Raw genomic sequence first — 24,974 nt, 5'->3', positions numbered from 1 at the left:
GGTTTTTCTTTATTTTTTCTATTTTCTACATTATAGAATAATAGTGAAGACATCAAAACTATGAAATAACACATATGAAATCATGTAGTAGTAGTAGTAAGCAAAAAAGTGATAAACAAATCAAAATATATTTTATATTTGAGATGCTTCAAATAGCCCTTTTCCTTGATGACTCTTGGCATTCTCTCAACCAGCTTCATGAGGTAGTCACCTGGAATGCATTTCAATTAACAAGTGTGCCTTCTTAAAAGTTAATTTGTGGAATCAGTTGTGTTGTGTCAAGGCAGGTGGTTTATACAGATGATAGCCCTATTTGGTAAAAGACCAAGTCCATATTATGGCAAGAACAGCTCAAACAAGGAAAGCGAAATGACAGTCCATCATTACTTTAAGACATGAAAGGTAAGTCAACGTTTAAAGTTTCTTCAAGTGCAGTCGCAAAAACCATCAAGCGCTATGATGAAACTGGATCTCATGAGGACCGCCACAGGAATGGAAGACCCAGAGTTACCTCTGCTGGAGAGGGTAAGTTAATTCGAGTTACCAGCCTCAGAAATTGAAGCCCAAATAAATGCTTCACAGAGTTCAAGTAACAGACTGTGTGAATCAGGCCTTCATGGTCAAATTGCTGCAAAGAAACCACTACTAAAGCACACCAACATGAAAAAGAGACTTGCTTGGGCCAAGAAACACAAGCAATGGACATTAGACAGGTGGAAGGGCTTGACTCCTTTGGCCCTTTGGTCTGGAGTCCAAATTGGAGATTTTTGGTTCCAACCGCCGTGTCTTTGTGAGACGCGGTGTGGGTGAACGGATGCTCTCTGCATGTATATTTCCCATTGCAAAGCATGGAGGAGGTGTTATGGTTTGGGGGTGCTTTGCTGGTGACGCTGTCTGTGATTTATTTAGAATTCAAGGCACACTTAACCAGCATGGCTAACACAGCATTCTGCAGCGAAGCGTCATCCCATCTGGTATGGGCTTAGTGAGACTATCATTTGTTTTTCAACAGGACAATGAGACAACACACCTCCAGGCTGTGTAAGGGCTATTTTACCAAGAAGTAGAGTGATGGAGTGCTGCATCAGATGACCTGGCCTCCACAATCCCCCAACCTCAACCAAATTGAGATGTGTAGTGTAGGAAAAGCCAACAAGTGCTCAGCGTATGTGGGAACTCCTTCAAGACTGTTGGAAAAGCATTCCAGGTGAAGCTGGTTGAGAGAATGCTAAGAGTGTGCGAAGCTGTCCTCAAGGCAAGGGGTGGCTATTTGAAGAATCTCAAATATAAAATATATTTGTTTAAATCTCAGCCCTAAGAGGTTAACACTTTTTTGGTTACTAAATGATTCCATATGTGTTATTTCATAGTTTTGATGACTTCACTATTATTTTACAATGAGGAAAATAGTAAAAATAAAGAAAACCCTTTGAATGAGTAGGTGTTCTTAAACTTATGACCGGTAGTATATGTCCTTGATGAAATTGGAGACATTGATGTTTGTCTAAATGGATGTTATTGTAAGAGGTCTTGTGTTTTGAGCCTCTAAGTGCAACTGGATTAATGTTGGTCTTGCTGTGGTCAGGCTGAGAAAAAAATACCCATTAATTTCAACAGTAAAATGGGATAAACAGCATTGCCTAAAAAGGTAACCCTTCTCGTCTACATCATCCTATGTTTGTATGGTTGAGTAGGTAAGGAAATAATGTATTTTGTAGGCGGACCACAATGCTGAATGGGTTCTAAGAGAGGCATTGGGATAAAAGGATGTTCAAACGGCATGCCTGTTTCTCGGATCACAGATTCCTGACCTTTGTGAGCTAAAGGAGAAATGCTTTGTTTTTTTGACGGGCAATTGAAGAGGTCTTATAAATATTCCATGACTAAAACCATTTCTTGCAGTAACTGATCAGTTATCTGTCTTTACAATAATTTAGATTTGATGTGAAGACTTAAAACAAGGCTACAAATAGCCATGAACACCAGAATCTGTGAGAGGGTGTCACAAAGCTTGATGCTTATACAGTCACTGAGCTGGGATAAGGAGGCTCCATTAAATACACCTTATCCTTTTTCTCGCCCCATAACTTTCCAGATATGCTTACATCAGTTAGTTGCATCACATTCAACAGACTAAGTCAGAACAGAATGAAATAAGAGTAAGCTGCTTATTATGTCCTTGTCCTTGTAGAAAACCCTTAGAAAAAGATAAAAAGATGAGAAAAATACAAACAAAGATGTCAGAGGTTGAGAAATACCTCCTTCATCTCCTGAAGGGTGCTGACATGTTTTGTGAATATCAGACACAGTAACAGCTTCATGGTGAAATGTGTCTTTAAAATTATATCAAAGAGACAATATTTAAAAATATATATTTTTATTAACCCAAAACAAAGTTTTTGCTTTTGATGTACTCCCCTAAGCTCAGAAGGGTCACAAGGGCTTTGTGTTTATAAAAACGATACAGCGGGCTGTTGAGTGGTTTTGGTAGAAGTTTTCATGTCTCCAAGGCCAAAGTTACTGAAACATTAAAAAGCAAAACTGTATGATAGATAATAAAAGATTAATTATGCAAAAAGCTAACGCTCCATATTTGTCAGTTGTTGTTTACATGTGGATTTGTGACTACAATGGTGGAGCTTGCATGCAGATATATCAATTCTAGCTGAACACCAGAATCTGCCGAGCAATAACTATTTTGTCAAGAGGCCCCGGGGGAGGGAGGCAATGGTTAGACCACATACAGTACACAACCACATCCACATCCACATATCCAATCAGATGTCTTGTTTTATTCAAAAGCGTGTCAGCAAAGGGCTAGGGACGTCAGAGCACTCTATCAACGCATCACAGCTGCTTTACATCTCAGTCTATCTTTCTGTGACTGTTCTCAACTTAATTCATCAGGGCTTTTACTCTGCAGGCATACATTTCCTCACTGATTTTTACTGATAGGAACGAAAAGAGCTTGACTCAGAGCTATCTTAACAGCTTTTAAAAGGTACATGACAGGTGACAGATTTATCTGATGCTATAAATTTCGACTGATGTACGTGTATCGCTGCCTTTTATGGGACTATTTGAATAAGGTCATTGAACCAGTAGGCCTACACAACATGCCTTTTTAAATACTTTAACTGCACTCCTGAGGATGCTCGTCCTTCCGCATGGGAATCAGGATGTGGACTAGGCACTCTAAATCAAAATGATATGTTGACCACAATTACAGGAGCAATAAAATAAAGTGTATGCAAGCCAAATAAGATTTACTCTCTCCAAAATAACTTGCTTTGGAGCATCATAACCAGTATTTCTATGGTAAAGCACTTCCAAATGAGATCATATTCAGGGGATACAATTGTGTTAAATACTTTGAAAACATAATTGTCTCATAATTGTCTAACATCTCACAATTATTCCTAACGCAATATCAAATAGCCGCTTGATCGCTTCTATCTGCAACACATTAGAAGAGAGGTCAACATTTCAAATCAAATGATAAGACAGAATAGATAACCAAGCTGTTAAATTCACTTCAATGTGGTTGTGTGTTGTTCTTGATATCAATGCCATGTAACATTATAAGTAAGTTAGTGCAGCAGCCTAGGACTCAGGAGTCAACTCAACTCCCGCAGTCTATCTGTGAGTGATTAACCGCATGAGTGTACATGTCACTACTGCTATGTCAACGATGCATCCAACTAGATTACAACATGCAACTTTTAATTGAGAAAACTGCTGACATTACAATCACAGATGTCTTACACAACTCCTCCTTAAATCTCATTCATGCTTCCCATTGAGTCCCTGAAGAGCGTTTCATTCAAGAAAAATGATTCAAAGCAACAGTGGCAGCTAATCAGACCTGAGGAATCCTGAAGTTATCTTTTGATGTTGTTCTCAATCATAATAGGATAGAGTACTGTAACAGGCTGGCTGTAAGAGATAATCGCTGCAGTGAAAAAAGTAGCCATGGACCTTTGATTCTAACTTGGGCTTATTTTTACTCCTCCTCTTGGTACTTCTCTCTGATGCTACTTCAAATAAAATTGTTTGTATTTTCTCTGGACTTTAATACTGTATGCCTTAAGCAAGTCAGCCATATCAGCTATGTTTTTTTTTTAAAGGCACTAAACGAGTCTAAATGAATTGTTTCGCTGCTAGACAAGGCTCCGCTGATAGCCAGGTGTAGCGGTGGTAAGGATTCACTCCATTGTGCTGGATAGAAAGCTCTGTAGGCCCTAACAGTTTGTGGGCACCACGTGTTGCCGTTATAGTGCAATTAATGTATTGTTTAGTGTTGTGTAGTGTCTTTGCTTTCATGCATCTAAAAAAACGTTTTTGAATTTGTCCACCAAGATGTACATGCTAAAATCGCCACTGCACCTCTGTAAAGCACAGCCTGGAATCAACAAAGCAACTGAAGCAAAGCGTTGCCTCCCCAAACTGTGCTTTTCTAACATCAAAGAGTGCTCATCTCCCTCTTACCTTCACCCTCACTCTTGCGCAACTACTTTGCCACTGTCTCTCTCTCTCCCTCGCTCCCTCTCTCTCTCCTCAAAGCTGCCCCTTCTCGAGGAACATGGTCGTTCCACGGATGTGTGTGCGTTGTGAGAGGTGTCATTTTGCCTGTGCATCCAGGTCGTTCCTAATTAAGAAGTGAATTCATTGAGGGCTAGAAAAAGAGAGGGTGCCACATGACCACCTGTCTGAGGCAGCAATCGTCTCGCTAGTACTTGTAGATCCAGACAACCTGGATCTGATACCTGCATAATTTGACACATCATTCAGGGGGAAGACATGAACAATTGTAATGTCTATTGGATTAGATGAAAAGATAGAGGGACTGAAAATGTCCAGTTAACAGTCCTCAGGCTTTTTGAGAGCGTCCTATAACTCAGCGCCAGGGCTAGTATCTATCTACAAAGTGCTTTGGTAAGTGCTTTGTTTTTTTTGCACTTTCTGCCTAAGCACGTTATGGTAGTTATTCAGGTTTGTACAAAAGTACTTTCTATGCAGTGAAAGAGGTACTTGTTGCCATGGATGACCAAGTAGGAAACAAGAGACACACAGAATTAGGGTTTTTATTCCATGACAGGAGAAGATAAACCAAAAGGTGTGTTAAAATAAACAAATATAAACTGAATTGAAAAAACAAACTCTCCTAAAGCTTCAACTTAAAAAAAATCTGAAATAAAAAAGTCCTAACATTTAAAAGTCATTCAGCGCATTCTCAGGTGACATTGCGTGAAGGAACACTAAGTAAAGCTAGTTTTTTCCCGCTCTTTCTGGAAACCCTAAGGAGTCATAAACTGCATGACCAAAAGTATGTGTTTTTTCCTCGTCGAACATCTAATTACAAAATCATGGGCATTAATATGGAGTTGGTCCACCCTTTGCTGCTATAACAGCCTCCACTCTTCTGGAAAGGCTTTCCACTAGATGTTGGAACATTGCTGCAGGGACTTGCTTCCATTCAGCCACAAGCGCATTAGTGGGGGCGATTAGGCCTGACTCGCAGTCAGCGTTCCAATTCATCCCAGAGGTGTTCGATGGAGTTGAGATCAGGGCTCTGTGCAGGCCAGTCAAGTTCTTCCACACCGATCTCGACAAACCATTTCTTTATGGGCTTCACTTTGTGCACGGGGGCATTGTCATGCTGATACAGGAAGGGGCCGTCCCCAAACTGTTGCCACAAAGTTGGAAGCACAGAATTGTCTAGAATGTCATTGTATGGTCTAGTGTTAAGATTTCCCTTCACCGGAACAAAGGGGCCTAGCCCGAGGCATGGAAAACAGCCCCAGACCATTATTCCTCCTCAACCAAACTTTACAGTTGGCACTATGCATTGGGGCAGGTAGTGTTCTCCTGGCATCCACCAAAACCAGATTTGTCCATTGGACTACCAGATTGGTAACTGTGATTCATCACTCCAGAGAACGCTTTTTCACTGCTCCAGAGTCCAATGGCAGAGAGCTTTACACCGCTCCAGCTGACGCTTGGCATTGTGCATAGTGATCTTAGCTTTGTGTGTGGCTGCTCGTCCATGGAAACCCATTTCATGAAGCTCCCGACGAACAGTTATTGTGCTGACGTTGCTTCCAGAGTCAGTTTGGAACTCAGTAGTGAGTGTTGCAACTGAGAACAGATGATTTTCGCTCTTCAGAACTCGGCGGTCTCATTCTGTGAGCTTGTGTGGCCTACAACTTTGTGGCTGAACCGTTGTTGCTCCTAGATGTTTCCACTTCACAACAGCAAATACAGTCAACCGGAACAGCTCTAGCAGGGAAGAAATTTGACAAACTGACTTGTTGGAAAGGTGGTATCCTATGATGGTGTCACGTTTAAAGTCACTGAGCTCTTCAGTTACACCATTCTACTGCCAATGTTTGTTTATGGAGATTGCATGGCTGTGTGCTCGATTTTATGCACCTGTCAGCAACGGGTGTGGCTGAAATAGCCTAATCCACTAATATGAAGGGGTGTCTACATACTTTTGTATATATAGTGTACCTAACTGCCCCAGTAGCTTTCCATAGTCCCCTACATACACCACGGCAAACTCTGTCCATTGTGCTGTCACAGCGCAGCGAAGATACAGATTTTGTGCCAACCTGTCACTCAATCATTTGAACCTTTTTAGATATTTTTATCAAGGGACATAAAACTAAAACTGAGGGGCGCAAGTTTCAACTTAGGGGGCTGAGCCCCCTTTTGTCCCCTTTTGGAGCCGGCCGGTTTTGCAAACCATTCATTTTCAATGAACATGATCATGATACATTGTTTCAGGTTATTCTAAATACATTAAGTTATTTCAGGATTAACGGTGCACAGTATCAATGTTTGAAAAGCACTTTGCTATTTCAACATGTGACGGAAACATTTTTTTTCCTGCAATGAACAGATCTGTGGCACTTTCCAACACTCCTCCGGAAACATACTTTAACAACGGAATTCCAGAACACAACTGGCTTACATGCTGCCGACATGGGGCACGGAGGTAAACAGAAGACATTACCTAGAACTTTGACTGTTTGTAGATAAGGATATTAGTTCAATTATAACGTTAGATGACACCAGTGGCTGTTACAACGTGAACTGTAATGTTACGACTGTAATTGTGCATTTCTGCAAAACAGTTATGGGATAAAAGAAGGATAAGGATATTTTTAGGCAGGGTTTTTTACTGTGCGGTCCACGGTACAGCCGTCACACTTGTCATTGATTTGAACTTGTCATTTAACTGTTATATCTCAAACACACATTCCCCTGAGTTCAACATATCAACATCATTCACTTACAATTTTCCATGCTTTGTTGTAAAGTGATGTCAGACAAAAATATATCTTACAGTTTTTCTGAAAGGTCCATTACAATGACTACAATCCAGGCACAGAGCAGGTTGGTGGGAAAGCACCATTTTCCAACACGGCTTTGCTTTTAGCGGCTGACCTTTTGCTGTTGCCTCTCCTTGTAAACCTCGGAATGATGCCACCTCGCTGGTGTGTCTCTACATCCCTGAATTGACATTTAAAAGAGGAACAGATGGCTATAATAATCTTCGGTCCTTGAGTGTGGTGCCAAAGCATTCCTTGGGCAAAGTGGTGTCTCTCAAGGAATGTCTGTTTGTGGCCAAGCCAAGTAAACACTTTGTGCCTGTGGGGGGTCATGGTCCCTATCCTCACCAGTAGGTCCTGCATCCTTTCACTGATTACACCTCCCTGCAATTAATCTTCCATAGCAATGAAAATGTGATGTCACCCACCTTTGTTACAGCAGACAAAAGTGTATTCCACTAATACCGCCTACAACTGTTATACATATCCTAAAAAACACAATATTTGTTGTTCCAGTACTTCTACCTCTGTGTTTGCCGGGACGACACACCCTGCATTTAATTGATTGCTACATACAGTACATTCAGTCTGAAACTGCCATCCTGGAAGTTGTTTATGTGAGTATCAAAGTCTATAACGTCATCATATAGACCCGGCTCTGGCTCAACCCATCGGTTTATGGGACCAATGAAAATGGTCAGAATGTGTTCCATTCTAGAAATTGTCAGGGAGGGAGGCAAATCTAGACTCATCCTGAAGAAGAAACATCAGTTGGCCGGAGTGGTGTGGATTGGTAACCAAGCAATCCCTGTGCACCTCTTAGTAACTGCCTGAGGTATTTAGCGCCTTTCCCCAGAGACAGAGAAGTGATATGAGTTGTTCCAGTCATTTATGGGACACCAGAATTGTTTGCTCAAATAAAAATAATTATGCAGTACTGTCCCCTCGTGAAGTGTTGTTACTACATAATGTACACTAATCACAATATGCATAGGCCATATTTACTTGTGAGAGGATTGGATTACAGATAAGATTTTAATTTGATCACCCTGTTGCAGGAGAACTTTACTGCAATGTAGGAAATGTTCAACTTATTTGAGGTTAAAAAGGCTTCTGAAGTTTACACATTTCTGACTTGATTTTCCCTTATGTGAAATCTATCAACCCCTACAAAAATGTCCATTAATTATAATCTACATAATAATTCACATTTCCTGTTGCTGCAGGATTATTTTCCTTCTGTAGAAAACTGACTAAAATTAAGATCTTACATCTGTAGGAAGCAGATGAGATCATCTTCAGAGCGAAGGGAAGAAAGATCCCCAACCCACCAACAATGTCCTCCTTCAAAACGGCATTAGCGGCTCCATTAAAATCCTGTCACCTTTTTTCTTTACGTCTGTCTGTCGTGCTGAAGAGAAGAGAAATCACAGTCATTCAAATGCTAAGTGACTTCCTCTCCCCTGTGAATATTAGAGAGGAGAGCGGTGCTCCATCATTTACTCTGCAGCCCACAAAAAAAGAGAAGGGGATGCAAAATGAGACTATGGTGCTTTGAATATATCCCCCACCTCCGCAATATCTCATCACAAGCCATTACCTCCGACTGCTTGACACCTACAGAACGCTGCAGAGTGACAGTCTTCATTAAGACTCAGCTATATACATGGGCACATACCTAAAGCTACATAAGTGAGTGTCACATTGATTTCATCACATTGGCAGTTTTCAAAATTAGTTTGTAAGGCTCCTTATCACCATTTTTAGACAGAAAAAACACCTTATTGTGGCAGCAAATGGTTCAATGAGATAATTTAAGTCCTGGGTACCCTTACAAAAATGTACCATGGCATCAGCATGGTAGTTTTCGTTGTACTACCATGGCAGGAAAATACCATGGTATTTGCACCATTACCAGGGTATTTTCCTGCCATGGTAGTGACCAAAAAAAAAAGTTGTTTTTTTCATTGTACTGGCTACCATGGTACAAAAATGAACCCGTGGTAGTACAATGAAACAAAATACCATGGTTTTATACTAGCTGTAACGTAATTCGTCCTCCTCTAACGAGGAGTAGTCAAGATCGGACCAATGCGCAGCGTGGTATGTGTCCATGTTAATATTTAATAAATCAACTGAACACTGAATAACAAAACAACAAAGTGAAAGAACGAACAACAAAACAGTCCTTCTGGTGAAGACACAAAACAATCACCCACAAAACACAGGTGGGAAAAGGCTACCTAAGTTCTCAATCAGAGACAACGAACGACACCTGCCTCTGATTGAGAACCATACCAGGCCAAACACATAACCACAACATAGAAAAAAGAACAGACCACCCACCCCAACTCACCCCCTGACCTAACTAAAACAAAGACATAACAAAGGAACTAAGGTCAGAACGTGACACTTGCAGCATGTCTTTATGAAACATGAAAGCATGGTAGTTGTTTACAATGTATTATGATGATCTGTGTCCCACCATTTTTCGGGTAAAGTGACCAAAAATTATTAATTTATGGTGCTCACATAATGCAACATTAACTATTCGTTCTGCAATGGCAAGGCGTAGGGCTAGTACCCTCTTAAACCCATTTAGCTAATAGTGAAAAACCCCAACACACATGGTCTAGTAGTGTGGTGTACCCTCACCTTGGGACATGGATAGGGTATGGTGAGAAGAATGAAGGGATTCTGAAACCTTAAACTAACTATTTTAAATCTTCAAGGCTTCATTCTTCCCAACATACCCTAAAAACTGCATTGAAGAGAGAAGCACCATATAAACTAACTATTTTAAATCTTCATCTGGTGCTTCTCTCTTCAATACAGTTTTTAGTTGTCTCTCACTCATTCATCGGGCTTGGCTACTCTTATAAAATTCTAAATAGTCAACATACAACAACAAAAAACATTTGTAAAAAGGTATTAATTATCATCTTATCGCATAGATATCGCATTGTAAATTCACACTGGCTGTCTACTCCCATTTCAGAGAGCTCTCGTCTGAGTGTGCCAAAGCGCAGAATAAGTGACAAATTTACGAACGCTCAATACCCATTGAATATGGCCGGTGTCAGTAAACGTCAACAAAAAAGGTTAATTCAATTGTTGCCAGCAACAGTTACAGTCACCAACGCTCTGGATAACATAAAAACAGCCTAGCCAGCTCTGCTAGGGCAAGTAAAATGGTCAGAGTGAGGTGTTCTCTCATTTGTGTCTTGAAGTAGCTAGCAAGCTAGCCAACGTTAGCCAGTTAGCTTGGGTGCTTGACTGCCGTTGTGCGGCCAGCTCGGATAAACCCTAACCCAGAGTGCACTCTGAGCGCAGTCTGGCACTCCAGATTGAATTTACGATCACACCCAATGTTTCCCTTTATTTACACTCTGTGTGAACGTGTATTGATCCTGTCACCATGACGACAGGCTAGCTTGACTGGCTCTAACTTTAGCCAACGTTAGCTTCTATGCTAACAAATATTAAATATTAATGAAACTATCAAAACATCAAAAATAACAATTATATCTTTACACTCCGCTTAACTTGGTGTTTAATATGTTATGCTTTATAACTCGCTCACCGTGATGATAACGTTTAAAATATTTTGTTTATCTGGCACTTTTCTCTTCATTTTTCAGGTGGCTTGGCTCTCTCATTCAACTGACTCACTGGCTAGGAAGTATAGTGTGAGAGCCACTGTAGAGTGATAAGAGTGTGAAGCAACCAGTAGAGCGAGCGGCTCCCTCTGCTGGCCCGAAACAAGCACAACATCCCTTGACTATAACTACTTTAAATGATTGCAAAATGCCAAAAATTAGGCTGCCATATATATTCATTCTCCCACATTTCAGATTGGCAAGCCAGGGAAACCAAACATGAGCAAAAAACAGTACTATTTATACAGAAAGTATTATCCCTTTTTCACAGAAATGGTTTCCCTTTTTCATTGATGTTACAGACAAACTAGGACCAATAATAGTAGTCTGCCTCTGACTTTATCAGAAACTTTCCCATACTGGTATATAAATTCATCAATATAATCTCAACCAACCTCTTTTGACCTTTGGGTGTTTATTTATTTAATGCATTATACTGCCATTTTGCTATGGTAACGCACAATTAATAAAGATGGTACCATATGATATTTTTTGTTACCATGTATCATAATTGTCCATTACCGTGGTAGAATGTATAATGCAGGTTAAAACCATGGTATTTCCATGATACACATCTTACCATGTTGAAAAATGTGGCAATACCATGGTATTATTTAGGCGCATGTCAGTACCATCATAATTCAAAGCTAAAGTCATGGTACATTTCCATGATTCAGATCTATACCATGGTATAAATGATGCAATACCATTGTAATATTTAAGTACAATGGCAGTGCCATGGTAGTACCAAGGCTTAAACCATGGTACATTTCCATGATTCAGACTATACCATGGTATAAGTGCAAGTACCATAGTGGCACCATGGTATGAATGAAAGTACCATAGTAGTACCATGGTACATTTTTGTAAGGGTACTGAATTTGCCTTTTGCAAGCTGTGTTCTGGCTGGTGGTACCAACGTACCTTTCACGTATAGAAATATCCGTCCCATGTATTATAGACCATATTTTGTTAATGCTTTCTATTTTTGCTTGACAGGTCACAGACGGGGGCACCATTAAGCAGAAAATTTTCACCTACGATGCTATGTTTAATACCAATTACTCGCATATGGAGGACTATCGCAAACGAGAAGACCTTGTGTACCAATCTACGGTCCGGTAAGCATCCCAACCAATCACTTCTACATTGAATGTTTAAATGTAATCTTCTCCCATTTAGTTTGTTGCCCTGCTACGTTGTACACTGTAAGCCTATTTAACCTACAGTATATCCCAATAAACTCACCATGTTGCTAGGAATTAGTGAGCAGAGGTTTTGCTAGTTCCTTCCTACCATCTGTTGCGGATGATACTGGGACTGGATGTGATGACCCCGATGGAGGGTTAACACCATCATCGTCTTGGCAGGGAGAAGGAGGGAGGGGACGAGAGGTGGTGAGACTCTACTCCGCCACACTGCTGCTCAGGATGTAGATTTCATTGTTGAGCTCTGTCTGAACAGCTGGCCAGGTCAATCATTATTCCCACCACAGAGCTGCTTATTTTCCAGGTAGTGTTGTTCTCCTTTATTTTCAAGGTAGGGTGGTTCACCTTAGGCACAGCTTGGGGCAGCACTACTGCATGCGGGCTGTGCTCCATACCTCCTTCGCCACCCTCCTTCCCATCAAACACACGTACATACACACCCTACCTGATCCCAGAATATAGAGCCCTTCTGTTTATGCATGAGCAAGGTTTGCAGAGTACAAGAGAAGGATGGAGCGAGAGGAATCATCTGGCTCTGGTTGGGTAGATGACATGTCTGAGGAGTCCTGGGTACTGTCTTCCTTTATCCCGAGCCTTAACAATACGGCTGGCATCTGCTCCCCTCTCCCCCAACCATCTCCCTCCCTCTCCTCTCCCTTTCCCTCTACCCCAACCATCTCCCTCCCTCTCGCCCTCCCTCTGCCGCTACCCCAACCATCTCCCTCCCTCTCCCTTACCTTCTCCCACAACCATCTACCACCCTCTCCCCCACCCATCTCCCTCTCCTCCCATGCATTCTCTCCTCTTGCTTTCATTGCCTCCCTCCATCCCTCTCTCATATTGGCACTCATACTTTGTATAGAGGAGTAATAGAAGCCATTAAGCCAACACACTGCATCATCTAGTACCTCTTATCTCCCCCTCCCTCTTCTCCCCCTTCTCTCCCGCATCCCTCTTCTCTCCTCCCTCCCTTTCCCTCTACCCCCATTCTCTCCCCCTCCCTCTTCTCTACCCTCCTCTTCTCTACCCCCTCTTCTCTACCCCTCCCTCTTCTTCCCCCTCCCTCTTCTCTTACCCCCTCTTCTCTATCCCCCACTCCCTCTTCTCTCCTCCTCCCTCTTCTCTCCCCCTTCTTCTCTCCCCATCCCTCTTCTCTCTCCCCCCTTCTCCCCCTTCCCTCTCCCCCACCCTCCCTCTCCTCACTCCCTCTTCTCTCCGCCCTTCTCTTTTCTCTCTCCACCATTCCCAACCTCTCTCATATGTATCTTTTATTTCTGAGCTACTGAGCATTTCCCAACTGAGTATGATGTGCTCAGACAATCCAACAGTACCTTCAGGGGAGTAGTCATCATTGGAATGGACTATTTTACACATGTACTCATACAAGGACAAGTGCGCGCACACACACACACACACACACACACACACACACACACACACACACACACACACACACACATACACACACACACACACACACTCTCATTAGGATTTGAATCGACAGTCGCAGCATGAGGAACAGTTGGACAGTACCTGCTCTGACCTGTCTGTCTGGCAGAGTGCTTAGCCGGCGTTAGTCAAACAGAGAGGTAAAAGGGCTACAGCCATAGTCACCCAAGACCAGTCAATCCTCCCTGATGTATCCCATGCCTTCCTCCATGGCAGAACACAAATCAAATCAAATCAAATGTATTTATATAGCCCTTCGTACATCAGCTGATATATCAAAGTGCTGTACAAACCCAGCCTAAAACCCCAAACAGCAAGCAATGCAGGTGTAGAAGCACGGTGGCTAGGAAAAACTCCCTAGAAAGGCCAAAACCTAGGAAGAAACCTACAGAGGAACCAGGCTATGTGGGGTGGCCAGTCCTCTTCTGGCTGTGCCGGGTGGAGATTATAACAGAACATGGCCAAGATGTTCAAATGTTCATAAATGACCAGCATGGTTGAATAATAATAAAGCAGAACAGTTGAAACTGGAGCAGCAGCACGGTCAGGTGGACTGGGGACAGCAAGGAGTCATCATGTCAGGTAGTCCTGGGGCATGGTCCTAGGGCTCAGGTCCTCCGAGAGAGAGAAAGAAAGAGAGAAGGAGAGAATTAGAGAAGGCACACTTAGATTCACACAGGACACCGAATAGGACAGGATAAGTACTCCAGATATAACAAACTGACCCTAGCCCCCCGACACATAAACTACTGCAGCATAAATACTGGAGGCTGAGACAGGAGGGGTCAGGAGACACTGTGGCCCCATCCGAGGACACCCCCGGACAGGGCCAAACTGGAAGGATATAACCCCACCCACTTTGCCAAAGCACAGCCCCCACAACACAACAGGGATATCTTCAACCACCAACTTACCATCCTGAGACAAGGCTGAGTATAGCCCACAAAGATCTCCGCCATGGCACAACCCAAGGGGGGACGCCAACCCAGACAGGATGACCACATCAGTGAATCAACCCACTCAGGTGACGCACCCCTTCCAGGGACAGCATGAGAGAGCCCCAGTAAGCCAGTGACTCAGCCCCTGTAATAGGGTTAGAGGCAGAGAATCCCAGTGGAAAGAGGGGAACCGGCCAGGCAGAGACAGCAAGGGCGGTTCGTTGCTCCAGAGCCTTTCCATTCACCTTCACACTCCTGGGCCAGACTACACTCAATCATATGACCCACTGAAGAGATAAGTCTTCAGTAAAGACTTAAAGGTTGAGACCGAGTTTGCGTCTCTGACATGGGTAGGCAGACCGTTCCATAAAAATGGAGCTCTATAGGAGAAAGCCCTGCCTCCAGCTGTTTGCTTAGAAATTCTATGAACAATTAGGAGGCCTGCGTCTTGTGACCGTAGCGTACGTGTAGGTATGTACGGCAGGACCAAATCAGAGAGATAGTTAGGAGCAAGCCCATGTAATGCTTTGTAGGTTAGCAGTAAAACCTTGAAATCAGCCCTTGCTTTGACAGGAAGCCAGATTAGAGAGGCTAGCACTGGAGTAATATGGTCAAATTTTTTGGTTCCAGTCAGGATTCTAGCAGCCGTATTTAGCACCAACTGAAGTTTATTTAGTGCTTTATCCGGGTAGCCGGAAAGTAGAGCATTGCAGTAGTCTAACCTAGAAGTGACAAAAGCATGGATTAATTTTTCTGCATCATTTTTGGACAGACAGTTTCTGATTTTTGCAATGTTACGTAGATGGAAAAAAGCTGTCCTTGAAATGGTCTTGATATGTTCTTCAAAAGAGAGATCAGGGTCCAGAGTAACGCCGAGGTCCTTCACAGTTTTATTTGAGACAACTGTACAACCATTAAGATTAATTGTCAGATTCAACAGAAGATCTCTTTGTTTCTTGGGACCTAGAACAAGCATCTCTGTTTTGTCCGAGTTTAAAAGTAGAACGTTTTCAGCCATCCACTTCCTTATGTCTGAAACACATGCTTCTAGCAAGGGCAATTTTGGGGCTTCACCATGTTTCATTGAAATGTACAGCTGTGTGTCATCCGCATAGCAGTGAAAGTTTACATGATGTTTTCGAATAACATCCCCAAGAGGTAAAATATATAGTGAAAACAATAGTGGTCCTAAAACGGAACCTTGAGGAACACCGAAATTTACAGTTGATTTGTCAGAGGACAAACCATTCACAGAGACAAACTGATATCTTTCCGACAGATAAGATCTAAACCAGGCCAGAACTTGTCCGTGTAGACCAATTTGAGTTTCCAATCTCTCCAAAAGAATGTGGTGATCGATGGTATCAAAAGCAGCACTAAGGTCTAGGAGCACGAGGACAGATGATCCCACCACAAATGGACCAAGCAGTGTGGCCAGGAGGAGAAGACATTCTGGTCTTGGGAGGAGATAATGGCAGGAGACGAAAGCCTTCCATGGAAGCAGACGCAGGAGGATCAACGGCGACTCCATGACGGAAGCCCGAGAGGCAGCCCCCCAATTTTTGGGTTCGTCGGCAAAGCAGAGGGGCGAATATGAGAGCGAAGAGGAATATTGGGATAGACTGAACGATGAGTATTGCTAGATAGTTGAGGGGAGTGATGAGGTAGAGTGGATGTTTTGGTGTCTGGAGCAAGACAGTCGCCGTGAGGAGTGTGGGACCAGTCAGGCACCATGTTTTGCGGAGATACGAAATTTGTCTCCAGTGCGCATCCACAGCCCGGTGCGTTCTGTGCCAGCTCCTCGCATTTGCCGTGTGAAAGTGAGCATCCAGCCAGGATGGGTTGTGCCGGCTCAGCGCTCCTGGTCTCCAGTACTCCTCCTTAGTCCAGGATATCCTGCGCCGGCTCTACGCACTGTGTCGCCAGTGCGCCTTCACTGCCCAGTGCGTCCTGTGCCAACGCCCCGCACTTGCCGGGCTAAAGTGAGCATCCAGCCAGGACGCGTTGTGCCAGCTCTACGCCCCAGACCTCCAGTGCACCTTCACAGCCCAGTATATCCTGCGCCGGCCATATGTATTGTGTCTACAGTGCGCCTCCACAGTCCAGTACATCCTGTGCCTCCTCCCTGCACTCGCCCTGAGGTGCATGTCATCAGCCCGGTGCCACCTGTACCGGTCCCATGCATCAGGCCTCCAGTGCGCCTCCACAGGCCAGAGCTTTCGGCGACAGTTCCTAGTCCAGAGCTTCCGGCAAACGTTCCCAGTCCAGAGCTTCTGGCTACAGTTCCCAGTTCAGAGCTTCTGGCTACAGTTCCCAGTCCAGAGCTTCCGGTGACAGTTCCCAGTCCAGAGCTTCCAGCGACAGTTCCCAGTCCAGAGCTTCCGGCGACAGTTCCCGGTCCAGAGCTTCGTGCGACAGTTCACGGTCCAGAGCTTCCGGCGACGGTCCACAGTCAGGAACCTCCAGAGACAGTCCACAGTCTGGAGCCTCCTGAGACGGTCCACAGTCCGGAGCCTCCTGAGACGGTCCATAGTCCGGAACCTCCTGAGACGGTCCACAGTCCGGAACCTTCTGCGACGCTCCACGGTCTAGAACCTCCAGCTCCATGGCCGGAGCCTTCTCCTGCGCCGATGCCCAGTCTAAGTATGGCGTCGAGTCCAGCTCCAAGGCCAGAGTCTTCTTATGCGTTGGTTCCCAGTCCAGGCACAGCGTCCATTCCCGCTCCATGGCGGGAGCCTCCCCCAGCGCTGATGCCCAGTCTAAGCACGGCGACCAGTCCAGCTCCAAGGTCAGAGTCTTCTTCTGCGTTGCTGCACAGTGTCCAGCCCGGGTCCATGGCTGGATTCACGGGATGAGTGGGTTCTTCGTCCCGCACCTGAGCCTCCTCCGATGCTGGAGGATCCGCGGGATGAGAGGGTTCTTCGTCCCGCATCTGAGCCGCCTCCGATGCTGGAGGATCCGCGGGATGAGAGGGTTCATCGTCCCGCACCAGAGCCGCAACCGACACTAGACACCCCCCCTAACCCTCCCTTTTGGTTTCAGGATTTGCGGCCGGAGTCCGCACCTTTGGGGGGGAGGGGGGTACTGTCACGTCCTGACCATAGAAAGCCTTTATTTTCAATGGTGGAGTAGGTCAGGGCATGACTGGGGGGTGTTCTAGTTTATTATTTCTATGTGTAGTCTAGTTTTTGTATTTCTATGTTAGCCTGGTATGGTTCCCAATCAGAGGCAGCTGTCTATCGTTGGAACAATACAATAAATGGGTAAAAAAAAGGTAAATACCAGCATACCATGCATAAGCACTACAAGAAACAATTAGAAGGACATGGGGGGGAACAGAGGGTTAAATACACAACATGTAATTGATTGAATTGGCAACCAGGTGTGATGGAAGACAAGACAAAACCAATGGAAAATGAGAAGTGGATTGGTGACATCGACCGCCGAACGCCGCCCGAACAAGGAGAGGGACCAACTTCGACGGAAGTCGTGACGTAATTAGATGCTTTTTTCATTAATTAGGCTATTTTCTCTTAAACCATATGGTCTATCTATAAGTAACTGATGGACAAAATGGACACAGACATACAAAATGTATACTATATATGAATACATATATTTTTTTAAGTTATTCAAGTATTAATTACCAATGTTACCTCAATTGCGATAGATTACGTGTTAATTACAACATTACAGAATATTCTGGCAATTTTGGTAAATTACCAGTAGCTTGGCAACCCTCCATGTGACTTTCCCATACTACTGAGGGAAAATAAGTTGTTGAAGGTGTTTAAAAATGTATTCCATCAGTGTGAATATTTAATAGGAGTCACAATGTTAGACATACAACCTTTTCCCCATTCCTAAATTTGAAGGGCAAGTCCCGCTGTCATTCTTCAACAGGCTTCACAGAAAGACTCTGACTCAGGAAAATATATCAGTGTTGTGAGGCTTCTCTGTGACCCTTTGCCGCTGTTTCACCTATCTTTCCATGCCTTGCACCATCTTGTCTAAGAGCTGTCTTCTCAGAATCTTCCTCTGTTCTTGTGTGGGTTAGGCTCCAGACAACCATCCAGGCCTATGGATAACAGCATTGTGTGTAAACACAGGTTTGGGACAGACCAGCATACACATAGTGGCCTACAAAGCCATCCCCCTCTCACAGCACAGAGAATCACAGTGTTCACATCAATGGCATTGTGTTTAAAATAGGACTTTCCTCTCCAGAGGAAACACTGGAGACACAGTGTGCCTCTGCCTTACTGCCTTACACACCTTTCTAGTCTCTTCATATCTTTGTCCTCTAGGCTAACAGTCTCTGTTTCTCATATACTTACATCAGACAATCCTCCCCCTAACCAGCCTTAATGCAGGGATACAAGGCTCCTGCACTTAAGGGTAAGAAGAGCACAGCGAAGCAGAAGCCCAGTTCCTGACACCACGTTAGCTGATTTGCTGCAGAGATTGTCTGGCTGAGCTAACAGGGACCACTCTGTGCAGTGTTCTGTCAGAATGACTCTCTCTCTCACCTCCCTGTCCCTGTAACACAGCACAGCTTCCAGGCATGGACAGCACAGGAAGGGCTGCAAGAAGAAAACACAGAGTTAAACAGAATAGTCATTACTCCCCAGGGAGGATTGATCTCTCTCTCCCTCTCTCTCTTTTCCTTTCCCTTTCTTTGCTGTTTTGCCGCTCTTCTGAGTGGCCTCATTGCCATTGATCCTATCCTGGTGTGTGTGTGTGTGTGTGTGTGTGTGTGTGTGTGTGTGTGTGTGTGTGTGTGTGTGTGGGGTGTACATGGGTGTTTCTATATTGTGAACAGTATGTAGTATGTTGTTTTGACTGTACTGTGAGAGAGTCATTTTTTTTGTGCTGAGTCACTTAATGATACTATTTCTAATGACAACAATGTGTGACTAATGACACTATTTTGATTCCCTGAACTTCTAAGTTTCAAGGTAAACTACTTCTTAGAGTTTCAGGGACAAAAGACACACACACACACACACACACACACACACACACACACACACACACACACACACACACAGAGATTGTATTGCAGCCCCTCACCTTGGTGTGGTTTAGTGTTAATCAGCTTTTTATTAGTTGCTGATTAATGAGCCATGACAGGGTGGAGGGATTCGGGAAATACTTTTTAAAAAACACTGTACCCATAATGCAGTATCAGTGGTGTTTGAGAGAGACAAACAGACAAACCAAGAGACAGACAAAAATAAAGACAAAAAGAGAGACAAAAGGAACAGAGAGACAGACAAACAGACAGATGGAAAAGAGAGACAGACGGAAAAGAGAGACAGACGGAAAAGACAGACAGACAGACAGACAGACAGACAGACAGACAGACAGACAGACAGACAGACAGACAGACAGACAGACAGACAGACAGACAGACAGACAGACAGACAGACAGACAGACAGAGGAAAAGAGTGAGAGACAGACAAACAGATAGAAAAAAGAGAGAGACAGAGAGAGAGAGAGATAAAGAACGAGACAGAGAAAGACAAAGAGAAGAAGAGATGTGCTGGACTGGAGTCACATGGCAGTTGGTTGGCACAGCTAGTGGAGCCAAGACACTAAGAGGAATGCAAGGATAATGCCAACATAGGTATCACTGGTGCCAGGGCTCTCGTCAAATCGTCATAATCACAGTTTGTCAAAGTGCCCTCGAAACTAGAATTAGTGGGTGAAACTGCATGCTACTCCAAAAGGAAAAAGCATTTTTTTGTGGTCAACATTGTTATTATATCAGGATTAATTTGTGAAACAAATTCCAGTGGAAGGGACATCTGGTCAGGATCCAGAGCACTTTATGACATCGGCCGATGTAAAAAGGACTTTATAAATACATTTGATTGATTGATGTGATCTGACATGCTGGAAAAAATGAGTGGCTGAATGAGAGCAATGTGTGTGAGATGCACAGTGGACTCCCATTTTGCCCCCATTCAATATAAATGAGCTTGCTGTCAGTCAATCATTGTGTGACTATCATGTTGGTGAAGTGTTTTGAAGCTGGAGGCCATTGTTGAATTCAGCATTAAAACAGCCATGTCATGTCAGAGATTAGGTATAGGATTAGAAATGCATAGTTTATGGTAGAATGTGACTGCCACTGAGTCTCTATCAGTCAGCATCAGCAACCGTTGACCCATGGGACCTCTCCATAGTGATTGTGGACGTGTGCTCTATACAGGCTGGGGGTGGGAAGGGTGCACGATGGCCCCACACAGGGTTGACTGTTCTCCAACAGAATTATCTCATTTTACCCCCCACCCACACACACACACACACACACACACACACACACACACACACACACACACACACACTCACACACCACTGCTGAACCCATCAGAGCTACGGTGCTCCGAGTGCCCTGCCGCTGTTCCAACAGAGGTCTCCCTCTGAAACAGCCGGGCGGCAAGGACAATTGTTCCCGTTTTGTGGAAATAAATCACAGGGCCTAAATGCGACTGGTGGTGTCTCACTTTGATTATCGCTGTTGACACATTAGGCGGAAACAGAATACAGATTGAGCTCGCAGGCCTTTCAAATATGGCCGTTTCCTGGTAATCTGCTGGCTGCCTGAATAATTTGCTGTCCTTCATTTCTCCAAACTAACATGGAGGCGTTGCTCCTGAAAAAAAGAATTACGTTTTGGTCAAATTATTGCTTCCTGAATTTCAACAAGAGAACAAAAATGTTGTATTCTGACATGTGCATGTCTGTTGTTCACCTCCTTTCGACATCATTCACTAGGGACAAAAGTAGGAACACTATGAAGGACAGTCATGCAATTTGCAAGTGGAATGAATTAACTGAATTCCACTTCAATATTGATTTCCACTTCAAAATGTCCAAACTATTTCCTGTCTGAGAAAATAATGTATTATGAAAAAAAATCAATGTACACTACCGATCAAAAGTTTTAGTGCACCTTCTCATTCAAGGGTTTTTCTTTATTTTTACAATTATCTATATTGTAGAATAATAGTGAAGACTTCAACACTTTGAAATAACACATATGCAATCAAGTAGTAACCAAAAAAGTGTTAAACAAATCAAAATAATATTTTATATTTGAGATTCTTCAAAGTAGCTACCCTTTGCCTTGATGACAGCTTTGCACACTCTTGGCATTCTCTCAATCAGCTTCACCTGGAATGCTTTTCCAACAGTCTTGAAGGAGTTCCCAAATATGCTGATTACATGTTGGTTGATTTTCCTTCATTCTACGGTCCCACTCATCCCAAACTGTCTCAATTTGGTTGAGGTCGGGGGATTGTGGAGGCCAGGTCATCTGATGCACAAATGATAGTCCCACTAAGCCCTAACCAGATGGGATGGCTTATCACTGCAGAATGCTGTGGTAGCCATTATGGTTTAAATCATAGACAGTGTCACCAGCAAAGCACCCCCACACCATAACACCTCCCCCTCCATGGTTTACGGTGGGAAATACACATGCAGAGATCATCCGTTCACCTACACCGCGTCTCACAAAGACACAGCGGTTGGAATCAAAAATCTCAGACCAAAGGACAAATTTCCACCTGTCTAATGTCCTTTGCTTGTGTTTCTTGGCCCAAGCAAGTACCTTCTTATTATTGGTGTCCTTTAGTAGTGGTTTGTTTGCAGCAATTCGACCATGAATTCCTGATTCATGTAGTCTCCTCTGAATAGTTGATGTTGAAATGTGTCTGTTACTTGCGCTATGTGAAGCATTTATTTTGGCTGTAATTTCTGAGGCTGGTAACTATAATTAACTTATTCTCTGCAGCAGAGGTAACTCTGGGTCTTCCATTTCTGTGGCGGTCCTCATGAGAGCCAGTTTCATCGTAGCGCTTGATGATTTTTGCAACTGCACTTGGCTGTTTTAATGCTTTGAATGAGTAGGTGTTCTAAAACTTTTGAACGGTAGTGTAAATGTTTTTATTATTGTGTGTGTTTTTACGTACGTTTTTTTCTGTCATGTCTCTGCAGGCTCCCGGAGGTTCGGATCTCGGACAATGGGCCTTATGAGTGCCACGTGGGCATCTACGACCGAGCAACGAGAGAAAAGGTGGTCTTGGCATCGGGAAATGTCTTTCTCACCGTTATGTGTAAGTAATTTATACTCTGTAGTCAGCCCGTGACTGTGGATATGCAAAAATGTTTAGCTCTGTTCTACTCTGACGTTCTGCAACAGTAATCAACATGTTCTGTTCAAATCAAATCAAATCAAATTTATTTATATAGCCCTTCGTACATCAGCTGATATCTCAAAGTGCTGTACAGAAACCCAGCCTAAAACCCCAAACAGCAAGCAATGCAGGTGTAGAAGCACGGTGGCTAGGAAAAATTCCCTAGAAAGGCCAAAACCTAGGAAGAAACCTAGAGAGGAACCAGGCTATGTGGGGTGGCCAGTCCTCTTCTGGCTGTGCCGGGTGGAGATTATAACAGAACATGGCCAAGATGTTCAAATGTTCATAAATGACCAGCATGGTCGTATAATAATAAGGCAGAACAGTTGAAACTGGAGCAGCAGCACGGCCAGGTGGACTGGGGACAGCAAGGAGTCATCATGTCAGGTAGTCCTGGGGCATGGTCCTAGGGCTCAGGTCCTCCGAGAGAGAGCGAGAGAGAGAGAGAGAGAGAGAGAGAGAGAGAGAGAGAGAGAGAGAGAGAAAGAGAGAATTAGAGAATGCACACTTAGATTCACACAGGACACCGAATAGGACAGGAGAGGTACTCCAGATATAACAAACTGACCCTAGCCCCCGACACATTAACTACTGCAGCATAAATACTGGAGGCTGAGACAGGAGGGGTCAGGAGACACTGTGGCCCCATCCGAGGACACCCCCAGACAGGGCCAAACAGGAAGGATATAACCCCACCCACTTTGCCAAAGCACAGCCCCCACACCACTAGAGGGATATCTTCAACCACCAACTTACCATCCTGAGACAAGGCTGAGTATAGCCCACAAAGAACTCCGCCATGGCACAACCCAAGGGGGGGCGCCATCCCAGACAGGATGACCACATCAGTGAATCAACCCACTCAGGTGACGCACCCCTTCCAGGGACGGCAAGAGAGAGCCCCAGTAAGCCAGTGACTCAGCCCCTGTAATAGGGTTAGAGGCAGAGAATCCCAGTGGGAAGAGGGGAACCGGCCAGACAGAGACAGCAAGGGCGGTTCGTTGCTCCAGAGCCTTTCCGTTCACCTTCCCACTCCTGGGCCAGACTACACTCAATCATATGACCCACTGAAGAGATAAGTCTTCAGTAAGGACTTAAAGGTTGAGACCGAGTTTGCATCTCTGACATGGGTAGGCAGACCGTTCCATAAAAATGGAGCTCTATAGGAGAAAGCCCTGCCTCCAGCTGTTTGCTTAGAAATTCTAGGGGCAATTAGGAGGCCTGTGTCTTGTGACCGTAGCGTACGTGTAGGTATGTACGGCAGGACCAAATCAGAGAGATAGGTAGGAGCAAGCCCATGTAATGCTTTGTAGGTTAGCAGTAAAACCTTGAAATCAGCCCTTGCTTTGACAGGAAGCCAGTGTAGAGAGGCTAGCACTGGAGTAATATGATCAAAATTTTTTGGTTCTTGTCAGAATTCGAGCAGCCGTATTTAGTACTAACTGAAGTTTATTTAGTGCTTTATCCGGGTAGCCGGAAAGTAGAGCATTGCAATAGTCTAACCTAGAAGTGACAAAAGCATGGATTAATTTTTCTGCATCATTTTTGGACAGAAAGTTTCTGATTTTTGTAATGTTACGTAGATGGAAAAAAGCTGTCCTTGAAATGGTCTTGATATGTTCTTCAAAAGAGAGATCAGGGTCCAGAGTAACGCCGAGGTCCTTCACAGTTTTATTTGAGACGACTGTACAACCATTAAGATTAATTGTCAGATTCAACAGAAGATCTCTTTGTTTCTTGGGACCTAGAACAAGCATCTCTGTTTTGTCCGAGTTTAAAAGTAGAAAGTTTGCAGCCATCCACTTCCTTATGTCTGAAACACATGCTGTTCTGTTCTATGGAAATACATTAAAGCAGCACAAAATGACAAGAAATCTACCTCAGCACTTCTTGTGAGTGAAGGTAGCAGACAGACAGCCATGAGAGTAGTTGGACAGGCTGGAGGAAATGTCAAATAGGTTCAAGTTGACATGCACTACTGACACACACTAAGGACAGTTGTACTACAGAACTGAATGCAGTTCTAAAGATGTAGAACTGTCAAGTTTTGACAAAGAAGAAGAATCATCCGGTTTAAGCTACTAATCATAATCATCATCATTACCCTTAGCTCTCCTTCTCTGACTGGTAGTGAACATTTCTCATAGGGTGTGCTCAGCAAGTTTGATGGATGAC

At 43.9% G+C, this 24,974-nt stretch overlaps 1 protein-coding gene across 1 annotated transcript in view; it reads left to right on the top strand.

Annotated features, from left to right (window-relative positions):
* LOC112218463 (immunoglobulin superfamily member 21) overlaps nucleotides 1-24,974 on the top strand; it is a 272,888-nt gene that overhangs the window by 166,278 nt on the left and 81,636 nt on the right. The window contains exons 3-4 of the mRNA XM_024379282.2: nucleotides 11,996-12,117; nucleotides 22,600-22,718. Of these exons, the coding sequence (XP_024235050.1) occupies nucleotides 11,996-12,117; nucleotides 22,600-22,718 (241 nt within the window). The remainder of the gene's footprint in view (nucleotides 1-11,995; nucleotides 12,118-22,599; nucleotides 22,719-24,974) is intronic.

The sequence above is a fragment of the Oncorhynchus tshawytscha genome, linkage group LG02 (assembly GCF_018296145.1).
Source record: "Oncorhynchus tshawytscha isolate Ot180627B linkage group LG02, Otsh_v2.0, whole genome shotgun sequence".
NCBI lineage: Eukaryota > Metazoa > Chordata > Actinopteri > Salmoniformes > Salmonidae > Oncorhynchus > Oncorhynchus tshawytscha.
This window is presented reverse-complemented; position numbering and strand designations above follow the sequence as displayed.